Here is an 18,810-nt window from a genome sequence, read left to right as displayed (position 1 = left end):
GGTGTTTTATTAGGTGGTATTAGACATCCCTTCTCATCCCTGTCTGATTTTCACCACTACTGCTGTGAAAATCAGTATATATTGGTGTAACTTACATTCTGAGGAGCTGGAGGAAGGTGTATATTGTATCAATTTGTATTCCCTCATAGGGTTGTTGAGTGGGTGTAAGGAGATCTAACTGACTCTGGGGGATTGTAAGGTGTTCTGATTTATGTATCACTTCTGAATTTGGTCCTCTGGTGTTATATTGTTGTTTTACTCCCTTCATTTAGAGTGATGAAATCCCGCTCAAATAGTGTACACTGATAGTGTCAATCAGCGGTTTCAACCTTTTTTTCATTTTTGGACTCCTAAAAGATTTCAAATGGAGGTATGGATCTCTTTGGAAATCTTAGACATAGCCTACGGAACCCCAGGGGTCCATGGACCACACAGGTTGAAAACCACTGGTATGGATGAAGCAGCTGCCTCTGCAATGAAAATATTTCATCCAAAATATTACCTCTGCAAGGTTTTATTCTTGAGGTTTCTAGAGTGCATGGATTATGACCAAAGAAGAAACAATTAAAATGGTTTTACTCAACCACAAAATAAACAGAAAATCCTCAGCCTGTGTTATACAACTCAGTGTGGAGATCTGCTCTTCTGTTCAAGAAAGCCCACTGGCCTAGAAAAGCAGGGATGTTTGTAGGCGGCAAATTGGCTGAGTCTGCCCAAACTATCCCTGATTTATAAATTCTGATTCATAAACAGTACTATGATTCCAGTTCTGGGATTTTCTCAAGCAGATACTCAGAGGCGGCTTTACCATAAAACACAGGTTGCCCTGGCATGGGGCCCCCCAACAACAGGGGAACCCAGGGCCAGGCAGCTGTGGGGCCAGAAGCTTGGTCTTGCTGGCTCCTGGGGCTCCTGCTGCAGGCTCTGCCCCCACTGGCAGCCATGCTCCTCCTCCCCTACTTCTTCTCTGCCTCCTCCCTGCGCATGCAGCATTCCCAGCACTGCCCCTGCCACCAAACAGCAGTTTGCTGGTGCTTAGGTCGCTCCGGGAGGGAGAGGGAAGAGCAGGGCTGCAGCACGCTCGGGGAAGGAGGCGAGGGCGGGGCCTTGGGAAGGGGGTGGAATCGGGGCAGGGTGGAGCAAAGGAAGGCCCCCCGCACTCTCCCTACACATCCCCCCCTGCCATGAGCTGCTCAGCAGAGGGCTGAGTTGGGGCTGGGAGCACCTCCACGACCCTAACCCACACCCCCAGCCCCCTGCCCTGACTTCTGCACCCCCCTACATCCCTACCTCACCCTGAGCACCAAATGGGAGTTCCTGCACCCCACCCCCTCATTCTCACCAGCACCCCTTGCACCAAATGGGAGCTGCCCCAGGTAAGCGCTCCACACCCCAACCTCCTGCCCCAACCCTGAGCCCCCTCCTGCATCCTAACTTCTGGCCAGACCCTGCACCTCAACCCGCAATCTGCTCCTGCACACCCCCTCACAGCCGCCTGCCTTCTGTGACTACTGCACCCTCTCATCCCCAGCCACCTGCCTTCCCTGACTCCTGCAACCCCCCATACCCTCTGCCCCCCCCACAACTCCAGCCCCTGCCCTCCCTGGCTCCTGCACCCCACCACAACCCCAGCCCCCTGCCCACCCTGACTCCTGCGCGCACACACACCCACCCACCCAAATGGGAGCTGCCCCAGGTAAGCGCTCCACACCCCGACCCCCTGGCCCAGCCCTGACTCCTGGCCAGACCCTGTATCCCAGCCTGTTCCTGCACCCTAACTTCCTCCCAGACCCTGCACCTCCAGTCCTGAGCCCCCTCCTGCACCACAAGTCCTGGCCAGACCCCACACCCGAGCAATTTACATCTTTTTTATGAAGCGCTCTTATCCAAAGCGCTTTACAATAGTTAGCTAACAGTACGAACAATGTTTGGAAAGATCATTAAGTGGTTTGCCGAGACCTTCAGCAATTTTCAAGTGGTCTGTGGAAAAATAAGTTAGACTACAAAAACAATCAAGGTACCTCACTTTATTTTCATTTATTTCCTATTACTTATAGGAGGAGGATGAAAAGAAAAAGAATGAAAAATGGGGGCAGGGAGAGGATGTTCCTTTTCTTGGCTGGGTCCCAAGGAGGGGCCCCAAAAATGAAGCTGAGCACAGGGCCCCACTAACTCTAAATCCGCCACTGCAGATACTATTAATTGTCATGAATTGTGTCATGTGAGGAATTTACCTCTTGCAAAATATTCCTTCGAGGTGCACAATAGTCACTTTCCAGCTCTGGAGCAGTTTCTCACAAGCCTATGTGGAAAGAGAAGATTCTCATTTGCTCACTGGAATCCATAACAATTGCTTCTGGCTCTGGAACATTTTTCTGTACAGAACAACTATTTTTCTTTCTTTCATGGATTCCAAAATGTATTATATCATTTTCTTCTCCTTCAGAGCCTCCCACATGGTAACTAGGGCTGGGTGAAATCCTGGCCCCAATGAAGTGAATGGCAAAAATCTCATTGACTTCACCCCTGAACTGTATGAGTACCAATAAAGGACTTAATTCACCTCTGAGTGCAGTAGTGAAATGAAAATTGCACCCCCTGCACCAGCAGAACAACTGTGTCACCTAGGGCATTCACTTACCAGGGGAGAGCAGCTTTAATTTCTGGCAGTAGCCATACGCTCCAATTACACAGCCACTGGTCTGATACAGGCTGTCCAAGGGATGTGCTGAATCATCACCTGTCCTAGGTACTCTAACCTGGTCTTGCCGTACACCAGTGGTCGCCAACCTTTTTGTCTGGCGCCTGCCAGATGAAAGACCGTGGTGGAGGTTGAGCATCCGCCAAAATGTTGCCGAAATTCAGCGGCATTTTGGTGGCGACGCCTCTGGATGACGCCACTTGCTGGCAGCAAGCGGCGTCATCCAGAGGCGTCGCTGCCCAATTTCGGCAGCATTTCAGTGGATGCTCTACCACCGGCCAGGATGCGGGCGCATTTAGATGCCCCCACAGGCCCCATGGTGCCCACAGGTACCGCGTTAGGGATCTCTGCCGTACGCCCTGCCAGCTAGCTCTAGGTGCCCAGATAGAGTGAGATTAGCCTGGATTCCATTGGCAGGGGCTGATAGAACGTAGGAGTGAATACAGCTCCGACTTTTAAAAATGCTCAAACATCTTAAAATAGATTCCTGTAAAATATATGGCATATACAGGCTACATGATGATGTGGTAGGGTTTAAAGGCTTTACTGGCACTCATTTGGGATGATTTGTATAACTCACTCCTGGATTCACCCCATGAATAATGGTAATGATCCCCAAGCCTGCATGCTAATAAAACCTCTGTGCAATACCACATCATATTGTTCGCTACATTACACACGTGTGTGCTTAAGTAAAATTTCCAGTGCTGTCTACCATTCATAGCTTTTCATATAATCTCATACTTACATATTTATGAACTGTATGTTTGTACTGCTGTTAGGCTATGCCCTTCTGAAGGGGTGGTAAGAGGCTGTTCCCAAAGTGTAATTATCAGCTGGAAGGGGGCTGTTGAATAAAATTCCACCATCCTTCTCTCTATAACTGGCTGTTTTGGGATGTTCCTTTAATATGATCATTGCCTTCAGTGGAGCTATACCATTTTACACCAGCTGAGAATCTGGCCCATGAAATTTAGCAGGTCAGTTTTCATACACAGAGGATTCCATTACGGTTAATGATGAATATATATGCAACAAGCTGGAGTTTGCATATTATACATCTCTCAGATTGATATTGTGGGCCAAATTCACCCCCGTATAACTACATGCTTTGAGTTGACAAAAATAAGCACTGACAGAATATAACTCTAAATTATACTAAAGGACAAATTCGGCTCTGAGTTTCAGTATATGTAGCTCAGAGTGGAATTTGGACCTAAATCTGAGTTCATCTGTTAAACTGAATGGCAGAACATACTGTCTTAGTGTGTTTTAGTGGAATGCGTAGAACCTGCATCTAGATAAGCATAATGTGCCAATCTGTGGAAAAAATAATTTATACTCTCATTATGAAGGGAAAGATTGCACAGGGGAAACACTACTAATGTAACAACAAGTGAGTAGACCCTCTAGAGTAGGGGGAAGACTTTGCCAAATAACTAAGAGTTTATCATTGTGTACATTAAATAGTCTGATCCTTTTGATATGACTCTAAAAGAGAAAAACAATTTAATCACATCCATTCATATTTCCAAGGCTCTTTGATGTATGCCTACAGCTTCAAGACATTCCAGTTGGAGTTGCAAGTATAAATGGAAAGGGTAGTAGACTCTATAGTTTATATTGGTCTTCAAATACGGAATTTACATATTATTGTTAGAGAGTATGACAGTAAAAATGCGTATCCAGGTTTGGTTGATTGCATCCTGTGCCATCATTTTATTTTTATTTTCTGATTGGTGTTCAAATAGGCCTGAACACAACTGTGGAATTTGTCCCCCTTAATTTAGTATCTAATGAACAAATGCTATTTTGTTATGTTCTGTATAGGTGCTTGTAAAACAAAGTGAGTGAAACTTTGTAAACGAGGGACACCTGGAACTATAACAATTTTGTTGAAGTACAATTAATGTAAAGAACTGCTCTGTAAACACTAAAATATGCTCTGGCTCACCATTTAGGCCCTGATTCAGGAACACTTAAGCACATATTTAACTTCAAGTATGTCCTTAAGTCCCATTAACGTGGGGCTTAAATACATGCTTAAAGTTAGGCACATGTTTATGTGCTTTCCTGGATAGAGATGCTTTCCTGAATCCAGCCTTTATAGCTTGTTACTGCAAGGTGCTGAGCAACCTCTGGGGGTGCTCAGCGCCATTTGGGATCAGGCCTTTAAACTAGAGGCATGCTTAGCAAATATTACAGTTCAAAATATACAGCTAAGGGCAGACCCTTTGACAGATTGTGACGCACAAACATGACATGCATGAAGCTCGGGTTGGGGGAATTCTGACAAAAATACTATCTGGTTCAGAAAGTTAGTACCAGATGTCTGAAACATCTATATCCAACCAGTAAAGGTGGAAGTGAAATGATTTAAATAATGGTTTTATTTTTGGGGGGAAAAAACCCAAGACATATAATGAAGGTTTTTTAGGCAATGATTTGCTAAGGTAGTAGTACAAAGTTGTGCTTTCTGTAGTCTGGGATCTAGAAGGGCACTGTTTCTGGCCCGATGAAGCTGTAAATGGTTATCCAGGTCAGAATTAAGACTGTGTTGTGAAAGATATGGCTATTTCCTGCCATGCCCTTGTGAGAACTTATTGAATTAAGTTTAAATATCTTTACGGTCCACTGGAGAGTTTTGAAGGACAGACACCTACCAGAGCCCAAGGTGGAGTTGAGGTGACTTCTGGCAAGCTTTTTAGCATATGTGTTTTCTTGTTTTTAATATGTTTTCTCTGTAATACATTTCTTCTTAAGGTGAAAATGCTTGCTTAGTGCTGCATGGTAACATAACAGAGGGTGTCCTGGGAGTCTCTACTTACCATCGGAGCACTTCCTGCTGGCCGTGTCTGGGGGTTAGCTCAGCCAGCCCAACACACTCTTCTTGCAGTTCCTCAGCCTGCTGTCTCACTTTGCGGCCCCTCTCTTGCTCCTCAGGAGCTGCCACACCTCATCTTCATGACTTAGCCCTCCAGCCAAGTCACAAATAGTCCTCCCCTTCCAGGGTACTATCAAGGCCTTCCACACCATCCCAGACAGTCCTTAACTGCCCTGGCTGAGCCACTCCATTAGTAGCCAGATAAAGTGGACTCATACAGTCTTCAAGTTCACTGCCCAGATTGTACCTCTCATTCAGTGGCTGTTAGGGGAACCCAGACTTTCCCTCTACTCTGGGTTCCAGACCAGAAATCCTGCCTCCAGTACCCAAGGTGTGTACAAGCAGAAACCTTCATGCCACTCCTCTGCTCTCCTTCCTATCGTGCCTGTCCCAGGCTCTTATTCTCTATCCTTTTAGCCAACCCCCTATCTCCTGGATCTGATAGACAAACCCTTCCTCTTGAGTCCAAATCCCTTTCTCTCCCTTGTCCCAGGGAGAGTGACTGCAGTCTCTTTTCTCCTACCAGCTTCCTGTTTTTATAGAAGCCCCACCTGTTCCTACACAGGTGACTTTCTCTTACTTAGAGCTCTCCTATCTCCATAAGTATTCCTCAGTTTGCAGCCTAAGAAGTCCATTGCCCATGGTTAGGTTAACCTTTAGGGTTAATGTGAGTGTGAGGGACACGCCCTATCACAGCAGGCAATATACTGAGCATAGAGTCTGGAGAGAAAGCAAAGTGAAGTCGGTGGTCTTTTAGGCAGTCAGTCTTGCTGGGAATATTACAGTGTTGTCTGGGAAGTGTGCAACCTGGAAACTCCCTGGTTAGGAGAGAGAGAGACATGAGTCTCTCTGCCCAACAGAGGTGATGGTTGAAGAACCAGGAACTTAGGCTATGTCTAAACTAGCACTTTTGTCAGTAAAACTTTTGTCCATCAGATGTGTGAAAAAACACATACACATCAGCGACTGACAAATGTATCACTGACAAAAGTGCCAGTGTGAACAGTGCTAAGTCAGCAAGAGACTGTCTCCCCCCAACATAGTTACAGCCACTCATTGGGAGATGGTTTAATTATGGTGGTGGGAGAGCTCTCTCCTGCAGGCACAGAGCAGCTACCCAAGAGACCTTATAGCGGCATAGCTGCATTGGTACAGCTGTGCCGCTGTAAGGTCCATAGTATAGACATAGCCTTAGAGTGGGTGCCTTTGGTGGACCACAAGTGGGGAATTCAGGTGCAGTGGCCCTGAACTGTCACATATGCTATTGAAACAGCAACCTCCATGTGGGAGCACTGCTACAGATGAGTGCCTTAAACAGGAAATATATAAAATTGCCATAACCTATCCATGTTTCAAACTCAGACTGAACAAACGTTTTCTTTGATTTCCAGTTGGATTTATAAATTTCTCTCACCCTCTCTTTTGTAAAGAATTCTCTGTTCTGGTGTCTAGATGTAGACTGAAAGAGTACCAGCATAATCCAGTCAGTTTTGCCTAAACTACTGTTCCTGGCTGTTCGCGCCAGGCAAATTTACGTTCTGATGCTATGTCTACATACACTGCAGTTAGACACCCACAACTGGCCTGTGCTAGCCAGGGCCGGCTCCAGGCATCAGCCAAGCAAGCTTGTGCTTGTGGCAGCAGATTCTAAGGGGCAGCATTCCGACCAATCCTAGGGCAGCATGGCCGCCCTTTTTTTTCTTTTTTCTTTTTGTTCACTGCTCTGGCCATCCTGTAGGGGGTGGCGGCGTGAAGGAGGGGAGCGCCCTGCTGGGAGCAGGCCGCACGCTCCGTGTGCCCCAGCCGGTGCCAGGTCTGCAGCAAGCCTGGCAGCCCACGTCTTTCCCTCCCTGCCAACTCCCTTCTCTCTCTCCCCTCCACTCCCTCCCCCTCTCCCCTGCTAGCCGGGGTGTGCACTCCACTGCTCGGGGCACGTCTGCAGCACAGGGAGTCCCGCTAGGCAAAAGTATGCACCCTGGCTCCATCTGCCCTGCAGGTTTTATTTTGCTTCGCTGCTCCAGCCGCCCGCAGGTGTTTTTTTTTGTTTTTTTTTTTTTTTTTCTTGGGGTGGCAAAAAAGCCAGAGCTGGCCCTGGTGCTACCTGACTCGGGCTCGCAGGGCTCAGGCAAAGAGGCTATTTAGTTGCAATTTAGACGTTCTGGCTCAGGCTGCAGCCTGAGCTCTGGCACCCTCCCATCTCTCAGGTTCCTCGAGCCCAGTCTCTAGCCTAACTCCAGCATCTACACCGCAGTTGAACAGCCTGTTGCTCTGAGCCCCATGAGGCTGAGTCGGCTGGCACAGGCTGGCTGCAGGTTTTTAATTGCAATGTAGATATACCCTAAGAAGTCTGGTGATCCTGTTCCAGAAGTACTAAACTGAGGTCTGTCATAGTTTTCCCATGCAGAGTGAAGCCCACATATGTTAATAACAGGTGATTAGTGAACGGATGTATTTAAATTCTTCATCGGGGTCAGATTTTTCAAGATATTTAGGTGTCTAAAGATGCAGATAGGAGTCTAGTGGGATTTACAAAGGGCCTAAGTGATTAATTCCTATTTAATTCAATTGGAGTTAGATACCTAAGTACTTTTGGAAGTCCCATGAAGCACGTATCTGCATAGGTCACTTGCTGTTCAAGTGACTACAGCCGATTATATTGCCTCCAAATCTTATTTTATGGGTTAAATTGAGGCAGCTTTATCTGCATATATATTAAAGGAGATGGTAAAGCTGGGCAAAACCCTTAACCACACTTTCTGTACCCAAACCTGCAAAATTCACACACTGCAGATCCTCCCTGATCAGACCCATGAAGTGGCATTCTTGTTTGGTTCCTGAATTGGCATGTTCAACTGTTTATCATGGATACTCCCTGTCCATGTTTCTTTTTATCTCCCATTAGCCTCCCTCACTATAATTTTAGTCCTGCAAGGTGCAGAGCTCCTAAACATCCCATTGACTTATGTAGGAGTTGCTCTTCCCAAGAGCAAATAAGCACCTGGCAGGGAGAGGGTCACAAATGTATTCAGGTCTTATCTTGGTTAGCAATTCAGTCACAGTACCTGACTGAGTCTAGCTATCTTCTTAAAACCTGAATGAAACATTTCAAAATAGATTAGGGTAATAAATTGTATTTGCATGTCAGGCAAACCTGCATTGCTTTGGGTTGAGAAAAATAATCACTGATTCAGCAAAACTCTAAATTTTCTTCTATAATTTTTCACATTTTTCCAGTGGCTGTAAAAATGATGACCATGATGACAGAGGGAGTGAAATAAAATCTCACAATTTATACAACTCTAATATTTTAATATATGACATTTTGAGATCTTAATTTTTTTATCCCATAAAACACATTGGATAATGCTGCTGATGTTTGAGAAGGGGTTTGCAGTTGAAAAAGGAGTTAGGTTCATTTGTTCAATAGTTAACTTTTTAAAAAAAATTAAAAATTGCACATCTGTTTTGCATGAAATGTACCAACATTTCAAATCACATAGGAGAGAAATCTCCAAAGAACACAATCACTCCAACAACCCGTATGATCTTTCATGGCTAGCTGGGGAAACTGCGCCAATGGTGCACCTAACTGTGAATTTTGCTTGCATTGGGCTTTCCAAATTGGGTCTTAAAGTTTCCTAGCCCAATTCCGATTGACTTCAATGGGAGTAAGGTTGGGCCCTTTGAGTAGTAAAAGGAAAATTCACTAATGGCCAAATTCTGATACCTTTAATCACGCTGAGAAATACCTTATTCCACAAGTGGTCCCATTAAGGTGCAACACAATGAGTCAAGGTATCAGCCTTTGGCCGTGACAGGTAAATAGAAGTTTGAGCCTCAAATGATCTTAGCTGTAAGAACAGTATTATTAATATCATCTTGTCACTTTAAAAGACAAAAAGGAGTTCGAGAATCTAAAGGAATCACTCTGCAGGGAAAATGGGGATTTTCTAGGTTTTTAAGGGAAAACAAAGAAAAATGAGGTATCTTTTGCTTTAAATGAAACTAAAATTGTTTTGTTTTTGCATTTTGTGTTCTTACTACAAACCATGATTCTTTAGCACATAGCTAATGTTCCTATTATTGAACAATGTTATTTTAGATGAGACATTACTTAAAAAATAAAAATATTATCTAAATAATCCTGTACTATCAATCATATATTGGGAATTTCAAAAGTTCTGTGTTTTAAAATGCTATTGAACTAGATGATGAGGCAGAACCCCAGCTCTTGTAGATGGGCACAGCTCCACTGAAGCGATGCTTATTTACATCAGCTGAGGATCTAACCCAATTATATTGCATCTAACAGGAGAAGAAGAAATTCTAGAGCAACTCTGCCCTATATTAAGAATACCAGTGCTATACAATTAGAACACTGGTATTCAGTCCTTATTCAGGGAGAAATGCATATTAAGTTTAAAGGAGAATTTTCCTGAATAAGGAACGCAGGTTCAACCCCTAACATTGCTTTCTCCTTTAATAAATAAACCTTAATGGAGGCTATAGAACCAATAATATCTTACTTACAGCATCAGTTGTATTTGCTATAGGGGAAAAAAACTTACTTCTCCAGAAAAGAAAATAGAGTCTTCTTGAAAATAAATATAAGCATATAGACTCTTATGTGATTTTGTTTTCTTGTCTGTGCAGCTGCCTTGGGGTTTGATTTGTTAAACACATTGGCCTCTTAAAGGACATGATTCAGACTGTCCCAGATCCAGCAGCTCATATCAAGGTATGTTTTCTGTTGACTTACAGTTAAATGTTCAGAAAATAATAATGTTAAGGATTGTATATTTATATCACATGCCTTCTGAATGGCTCTAAATTATATTAATTTACCATATTGGCTTTTGTATTCTCTTATAGTTGTATGTCGTCACATATTTCACAATATTAACTTTTTTTTTGGTACTTGTTCCAAAGACTGATATAGACTTCAGTTGGTCCTATCACATCAAATTTTGAGGATAAGTCTCTGTGGATTATAGAGCTATGCTTTTTTTGCTTAAAATTCATGATGCTCAATAAGTGAATCCACCTGGAAAATACAAAGCTCACACAGAACAGATCCTGTTCCATTGAAGTAAATGGCAACGCTTCCACTGACTTTATGGCAGCAGGAAACTGCACATAACATAGAAAACAAAGCAAACCAAAAACCCATAAAAAAAAGAGTAAATTCTAAGTTGTATATAAATCAGTGGGAGTTTGGCCACTGACTTCAGTGGGACTGGAATGTAGTCCAAAATGCAACACTGCTTTTCTACATCTTGAAAATGGTAATATTTTTTGAGCTTCACTATGTACATCATTAGAGCCCAAAGCATTTTCTTACCCTTCTGTCATGGAACAGATAATATTTATCTAAGTAGACTTACAAATGTAGCCAACTGCTATATTATTAAGAACGCTACAGTTCTGGAAATAGAACATATGCAGTACTGTACCACTTGAGCCCAACAAGCTAATGTTGAATACTGTATTTCTGCCTATGATATCATTTTAAAAGCCTTATTTGGGAAAAGTTTCATAACTGCTTTGGAAATGACAGATTTACCTCCTAAAGAACACAGCTGGAACTGTCATTGTCCAGTAAAGAAATGTATCCACACCAGTGTCAAAAGCCTACCGATATTTATTTACATCCAATACTTCAAGACTCTGTTGTTTAGGTTATCATTGCTCCAGCCGCCTAAAGATATCGCTTGATAAATAAAATTGCACCAGTAAGAGAAATAGATTGACTGTGCAGTTTGGTGCTGAGCAGATTTTAAATGAAATATAATGCTGCTTTTGATATCCAGTTCTGAGTATTAAAATCTTCTGGGTTTTATTTGTATCTTAAGATTGGGTTTTACAGTATTTGATTCAATTTCTTCTGTTTGCTTGGTTGTAGTCTTATAGTTCTGTTCGCTTTTTTGCCTTCTGTGGAGTTCCTACTCAGTCAACTGAAAAATACCAGTCAGCGGGCACAATATAGAATAACTACATTTCTGAAATTTGTTTTTATTGAGTTCTAAGTTAGAACAAAAGTACATGGCTGTGGGAAAAAAACACTTTTCACAGTCTCCTTGTAGTCAGATGTTTTTAAGGAATATGAGCAGTAAAATATTGATGTGCATAATAAGCTGATATGAAAATGGTAACAATTCGCATGTTTTTAAGGCATCAAATATATTTTTGCAGTGTGTTGGTATTTTCAAAGCCAAAGATAACACCAAAAAGAACTGAATTTCACATATTTTGCCAAAAATGGAATCAGAAGCAGTTTTTTTTACACTGGGATTTGAATTTCAAAGGGATGGGAGGTGCATGTGTGTGTGTGTTTGTGTGTGACTTTTGTGGGAAGTCTAATAATGAATGCTTCTGACAGACTGGCAATTGCAATCAACCATTTTTTCCTATGTGTATAGAAAACACACAAGCACAGGTCAAGTATCAGAGGGGTAGCCGTGTTAGTCTGGATCTGTAAAAGCAGCAAAGAATCCTGTGGCACCTTATAGACTAACCGACATTTTGTAGCATGTGCTTTTGTGGGTGAATACCCACTTCGTCTGATGCATGCATAGGTCCTACATCTTCCAGTAACAGTTACTAGGCTTTTTATAAACTAAATTTGAACCAGGCCTGAGATATGTCTATATCCAACTGTGCTCGAAAAACACTTACTATAGACACAGAAGGCTTATGTTATTCTATCAACCTAGCACTGCTGAACAAGCAAACTATATAGTTATAGGAGTAAGAAATGGAGTCTGTTTGCCACAGCAAAACATGCAGATTTGGTTATATATTAACATCTGGGAAAATATTTTAGCCAATCCATGTGCTTATCATGTTTGTTGAAGTGAAGGGGAGAGAATGAAATCAATACTAGTTGAAAAAACTTCAGATCCTCCACATTAATGATAGAATTTACTTTTGTATAAACATATTCTTCAGAAAGAACTAGGGGATGATTCATTGGTCAAGACTTTAAAAGTGGACTAGATGAATTACCAAAGTATGCCACAGGGAACAATCATGTATTGACAGTGGAATAAACTGACAGACCTAATATGTCTTTTTTATCTCTAATTTCTGTTCTTTCAGAGGGCTAGAGTAATTTGGCTCCATTTTAATCATTGCTATAATCTTGTTCAGTTGTAACTATTACGTTACCTCACTGAATGTGTGTTCATATACTTCTGGAGAAAATACTCATTTATGCACATTTAAAATTGCAACTTTGAAGTTCACTTTCCAGGAACATCTGTGTGACTACAATTTGACAACTTGTACATTTGTTGATAGTGAACACAAAAGGAGAGCACGTATGGCCGGTGTGAATATTTGTAGACTTCTCTTTGCAATGAGAGTGACTATTTTTTCATTATGTGATCTTTTATATTAGATATACAGAAAAAAGCCCCAGTTGCCAAAAGAAAAAATTAACCATTTTCACTGTTGTATTACCTAGAAGAAAAGGTGATAAGTAACAGTCAGCATGGATTTGTCAAGAACAAATCATGTCAGACCACCTAATAGCTTCCTTTGACAGGGTAACGAGCCTTGTGGATGGGGGAAAGCAGTAGATGTGGTATATCTTGACTTTAGTAAGGCTTTTGATACTGTCTCGCATGATCTTCTCATAAACAACTTAGATGGAGCTACTATCAGATAGGTGCATAACTGGTTGGAAAACCGTTCCCAGAGAGTAATTGTCAATGGTTCACAATTAAGCTGGAAGGGCATAATGAGTGAGATCCCACAGGGATCGGTCCTGAGTCTGATTCTGTTCAATATCTTCATCAATGATTTAGATCAATAGTTTTCAAACTGTTTTTCTGGCAACCCAGTTGAAGGAAATTTTGATGCCTGCCATCCAATGGAGCTGGGGATGAGGAGTTTGGGTTGTGGGAGGGGCTCAGGGCTGGGGAAGAGGGTTGGGGTGCTGGAGGGGATCAGGGCTCTGGGCTGGGGGTGCAGTCTCTGTGGTGGGGTGGGGATGAGGGGTTTGGGGTAAAGGAGGGGGCTCTAGGTTTAGGGAGAGCTCAGGGCTGGGGCAGGGGATTGGGGCAAGGGGATTGGGGCATGGGCTTACCTCGGGCGGCTCCTGGTCAGCGATGCAGCCGTGGGGCTGCTAAGGCAGGCTTCCTGCCTGTCCTGGCATTGCAGACCACTCCGTGTCCTGGAAGCGACCAGCAGCAGGTCCGGCTCTGAAGCAGAGGCACACAAGTGGTTCCGTGTGGCTCTCACCTGTAGGCACCACCCCCCAGCTCCCACTGGCCGGTAACCAATTGGTGGAGCTGATGCTTGGGGTAGGGTAGTGCATGGAGCTTCATGTCCTCCCTCCCCCCCCGCTTAGGAGCTGGACCTGCTGCTGTCCACTTCCGGGGTGCATGCTGTGTCAGAACAGGTAGGGACTAGCCTGCCTTAGCCGGGCAGCACTGCTGATGAGACTTTTAATGGCCCGGTCTGTGGCGCTGACCAGAGCTGCTGCGATCCAGTGCATTATATTCTGTGACTCATACTGGGTCGCGATCCACAGTTTAAAAACCACTGATTTAGATAATGGCATACAGAGTACTCTTACAAAGTTTGCAGATGATATCAAGCTGGGAGGGGTTGCTAGTGCTTTGGAGGATAGGATTAAAATTCAAAATGCTCTGGAAAAACTGGAGAAATAGTCTGAAGTAAATAGGATGAAATTTAGTAAGGAAAAATGCAAAGTACTCTACTTAGAAAGGAACAATTAGTTGCACACCTACGAAATGGGAAATAAATGCCTAGGAAGAAGTATCGTGGAAAAAGGATCTGGGGCTCATAGTGGATCATGGGTAAATATGAGTCAACAGTGTAGCACTGTTCCAGAAAAAGCAAACATCATTCTGGGATATATTAGCAGGAGTATTGTAAGCAAGACATGAGAAGTAATTGTTCCACTCTGCTCCAGCCTTTCTGTGTCCAGTTCTGGGCGACACATTTTAGGAAAGACATGGACAAATTGGAGAAAGTACAGAGGAGGACAACAAAGATGAAGCTTTAGAAAACATGACCTATGAGAGAAGATTACAATTTTTTTGTTTGTTTAGTCTGGAAAAGAGAAGACCAAGAGGGGACATGATAACAGTTTTCAAGTACATAAAAGGTTGTTACAAGGAGGAGGGATAAAAATTGTTCTCCTGAACCTCTGAGGATAGCACAAGAAGCAATGGGCTTAAATTGCAGCAAGAGTGGTTTAGGCTGGACATTAGGAAAAATGTCCTAACTGTCAGCGTGGTTAAGCACGGGAATAAATTGCCTAGGGAGGTTGTGGAATCTCCATTGGAGATTTTTAAGAGCAGGTTAGAAAAACAAGTCAGGGATGGTCTAGGTAATACTTAGTCCTGCCATGAGTGCAGGGGACTGGATTAGATGACCTCTTGAGGCCCCTTCCAGTGCTAGAATTCTATAATTTTGTGATTATTGCGCTTTACAATGAGAACTGAGAAGTGCCTGATCCCAAAACCCATATACCATCAAACTTTTGGAGTCTTTTAAAACTGAATGTGCAGTTTAAGCCAGTCTCTGATGAACGTTAAAATTTAAAATTATGTAGCCCGATTGAAGCATTTATAATTTTCATTGTTCATTATTTTCCTCTTCGTTTTCAAAATGCAGTTGCCCCAAACCACAATTTTGTGTTCTCATTCAAAATTGTTTGGCAGGAATGAAAAGAGAAGGATAATTTATGTGGACAATGTACCATTAAAGTATTCAGTTCTAGCTTGGAATATGCAAAGAGGATGAATGGCTTCGAAATTTTGGTCCTGATCCTGCAAACACTTACAGATGTGCTTTAGCTCTGTACATCTGAGTGGTCCCATTACAGTCAATGGGAAAAGTCATACGTAGGGCCCTACAAAATTCATTGCCATGAAAAACATGTCATGGATCATGAAATCTGGTCTTTTGTGTGGTTTTACCTTATACTATACAGATTTCACAGGGGAGACTGGCATTTCTCAAATTGGTGGTTCTCACCCAAAAGGGAGCTACAGGGGGATGCAAGGTTATTTTAGGGGTGGTCATGGTATTGCCACCCTCACTTCTGCGCTGCCTTCAGAGTTGGGTGGCCGAAGAGAGGCAGCTGTTTGCCGGGCACCCAGCTCTGAAGGCAGCTTACTGACAAAAGTAGTGCAGAAGTAAGGGTGGCAATACCATATCATGCCATCCTTACTTCTGTGCTGGTGCTGGCGGCGGCTCTGCCTTCAGAGCTGGGCTCCCAGCCGGCAGCCGCCGCTCTCCAGCTGCCCATCTCTGAAGGCAGCACCACCGCCAGCAGCGGCACTGAAATAAAGGTAGCAGTATCGCAACACCCCCCCAACTCCTTTTGGGTCAGGACCCCTACAATTACAACACGATGAAATTTCAGAATTAAATAGCTGAAATAATGAAAATTTACGATTTTTAAAACCCTGTGATGGTGAAATTGACCAAAATCGAGGTGAATTTGGTAGGGCCCTACTCATATGGGTAAAGTTAATCATCTACATAACTGTTTGCAGGACTGGGACATTAGTTTGTCATTTAGACAGAGTTATTACCGGCAAATAAGTAGTGCTTAGTCACATGAGATTGGTGTGCTAGGTAACTATAAACAATAAAGATGTTTATTTGATTTAAAATAAGATCAAGGAATTCTCAAAAAACTTCAATTAATATAAAGAAATTCATGTTGGACAGTCATTTGTAGAGTTTTTGATTTGTTGAAAGTCTTGTGGTACCAGGACCAAGTGTTTATGACAAAGCTTGAGAGCCCTGACTTTTCTAGAATAGTTTTCCTGTAGGAGGATTTTATGCTGAAAAGATGATGACATCCAGTACTGTTTGAAATAGCACAGGTTTCCTTTATTCCTGGAAGAGGGGTATTGTTTTAAGTTGGAGCCGTAAGGAATTAGATGCAAAACATGATATAAAAGATTATTTTATCCATGGTACCACATAATCAAGATGTGTTTTGGTATTAACAGAATATCAGGTTTGGGCACCTTCAGCTGAGTCTGATGACTAGCCAACACAGCCTCCAGGCAGAAAATGATCACAGCTGAGTTGTAGTAGGACAGCCTGATCGGCCAGACCACCTGCATTTGCCAAAGGGAACCAGCAGGCCTGCTTTTAAGCTCAGCAGTTGCTGGCTGCTTAATGCTTTGGCCTACAGCTGTGATTGTGCTTGCTCCTGTCCTGCATTAGCTTCTGCCTTGCTCTGGTCCTGCTCCAGCCTTTGCTCCTACACTGATCCCAAGTCTAGCTCTGACCCTTGCCTCTGTTTCCTGACTGGGGTTCTGACTCTTGGCTCTAGTTTCCAGCTCCCTTGGCCTGGTTCTAACTATTGAGCTGGATTGCCAGTGCTCAGGCCTGACACAGAAGGGTTCAAACTTAACCAAAAGTTCCTTTGTGCCATATGTATTAAGGGTCAAATCCAGAAAGACAGCATTAATATTAGCTTTTTTTGGAGGGTATGCAGTGAAAACATGGAATATGGAAAACATGGAATGCTCTTTTTCTCAGAGAAGCAGAGCAAAGGCTTCTGGTGTTCTTGTTTTCCTTCGTGATAAGTGGGTATCTCACGGTTTAGCATTTAAGGATGGAGAAGCTAAACAAGGAGCCAAGTAAAGGTTTTTTTTTTGTTAGTCTATAAGGTGCCACAGGATTTTTTGCTGCAATTAAAAAAAGATTTTTAACTTAACAGTATATCTATTCATATCAAAAAGAGAGGTTATGGATGTTTTCAGAAAGGTCAGAGCTTAACTTCTCTTTGCAAGGGCAAGACTAATTGCCATTTACATAGGTTTTTACTTGACTTTTTTGCTCTACTGTTAATTAAAAACAAGTACTTGTAACAGTAGTCATAGCAACAAATGCTACCTCAGATGAGCAGGGCTTGTTTTTAAAGGAACATACTTATGAAACACCAATAGTTAAAATAAAAGCTGTATTTTTTTAAGAGCCAAATTCTGTTTTCAGCAACCTGGCCTGCAAATGTCTAGTGTTTTTCTGGAGGCCTGGATGTGATCCATTCAACATGTTTCATGGCTGTGGGGGAATTTCTGGAGTCATATTTCAAGAAAGATATTTAAGTCCTTTCTTTCTATCCTGCAGTATCCTCTAATTTGGATCAGTCACTTGGTTTTTTGAGGACAGAAGTTATGGATATCTAATAATGGGATTACACCATTTATTGAGCTAGATCCCCAGCTTGTGTAAATGGGTGAAGAAGATCCACTGAAGTCAGAGCAAGGTTGATTTACATCAGCTGAGGATCTGGCCCACGTATGTCTACATGGTTCAAAATTTTCTTTTTGGTGGATGACAAAACAAGAAGAGAGGGATAAATCTCTTGTGGGGGGGGAATGTTTATTTTTGATGTTTTGCTCTGGGTACTTTTGAGCTGTGATCTTCAGAGTAGTCATTAACAGATGCAGGATTCACTGACATCTGAAAAGTTACAGAGTAGTAGAGACATTTGTTGATTGTACTGTGTGAGAAGTTTTGAGAGAACATTTGAGAAGTTGAAGACAAAGGGGATGCTTTATCTCCTAGGTCAATGGTGGCACTTTTTGGGAAGACTTATCAAGAAACATTTTAAACCACATTCTTTGGGCACCCGTGCAACCTCGTTGGTTTTGTAGGTATAACCAAGAAGAGACTGGCACACTGAATCTGTGGCATTGGAGATATACATTTGAAAGCTGTATTTAGTATTATGATCAAAGCAAAGAGAGCTTTTCAGAGGAAATTGGAACTTTTGGAAACTAACTCCTGACTTTGAAATCTAGTGGGAGGACTTAAGCTATGTTGAATAGGAGATCCATGAAGGGTACTAGTGAGTTGCAGTGTACAGTTATCAGAGGCAATATTTTACTCCCTTCACCTCAAAATAATAGGAAATAATTTTTCCTGCCAATTGTTAATACATTAATCCCGAATGTAAGGATTATTGATAAATTAATGGGCATCACATCTGGAAAGGTCTTCTGTGTGAGAGTTTACACTCTGCCTTAGGGTATGTCTACACTATAGGATTATTCCGATTTTACATAAACCAGTTTTGTAAAACAGATCGTATAAAGTCAAGTGCACGTGGCCACACAAAGCACAATAATTCGGCTGTGTGCGTCCATGTACCAAGGCTAGCATCGATTTCCAGAGCATTGCACTGTGGGTAGCTATCCCGTAGCTACCCCATAGTTCCCAC

The 18,810-nt window shown here is 42.7% G+C and overlaps 1 protein-coding gene across 2 annotated transcripts in view; it reads left to right on the top strand.

Moving 5' to 3' along the window:
* Nucleotides 1–18,810, top strand: part of ERG (ETS transcription factor ERG) — a 240,466-nt gene that overhangs the window by 56,250 nt on the left and 165,406 nt on the right. For both annotated transcript variants that reach the window (XM_075073815.1, XM_075073810.1), the window contains exon 2: nt 10,239–10,323. In XM_075073815.1, coding sequence (XP_074929916.1) covers nt 10,285–10,323 — 39 coding nt within the window. In that variant the 5' untranslated portion in view covers nt 10,239–10,284. The remainder of the gene's footprint in view (nt 1–10,238; nt 10,324–18,810) is intronic.

Source organism: Chelonoidis abingdonii, chromosome 1, assembly GCF_003597395.2.
Source record: "Chelonoidis abingdonii isolate Lonesome George chromosome 1, CheloAbing_2.0, whole genome shotgun sequence".
Taxonomy (NCBI): Eukaryota; Metazoa; Chordata; order Testudines; family Testudinidae; genus Chelonoidis; species Chelonoidis abingdonii.
Note: the sequence above shows the minus strand (reverse complement) of the source record. Positions and strands in the feature narration are given on the sequence as shown.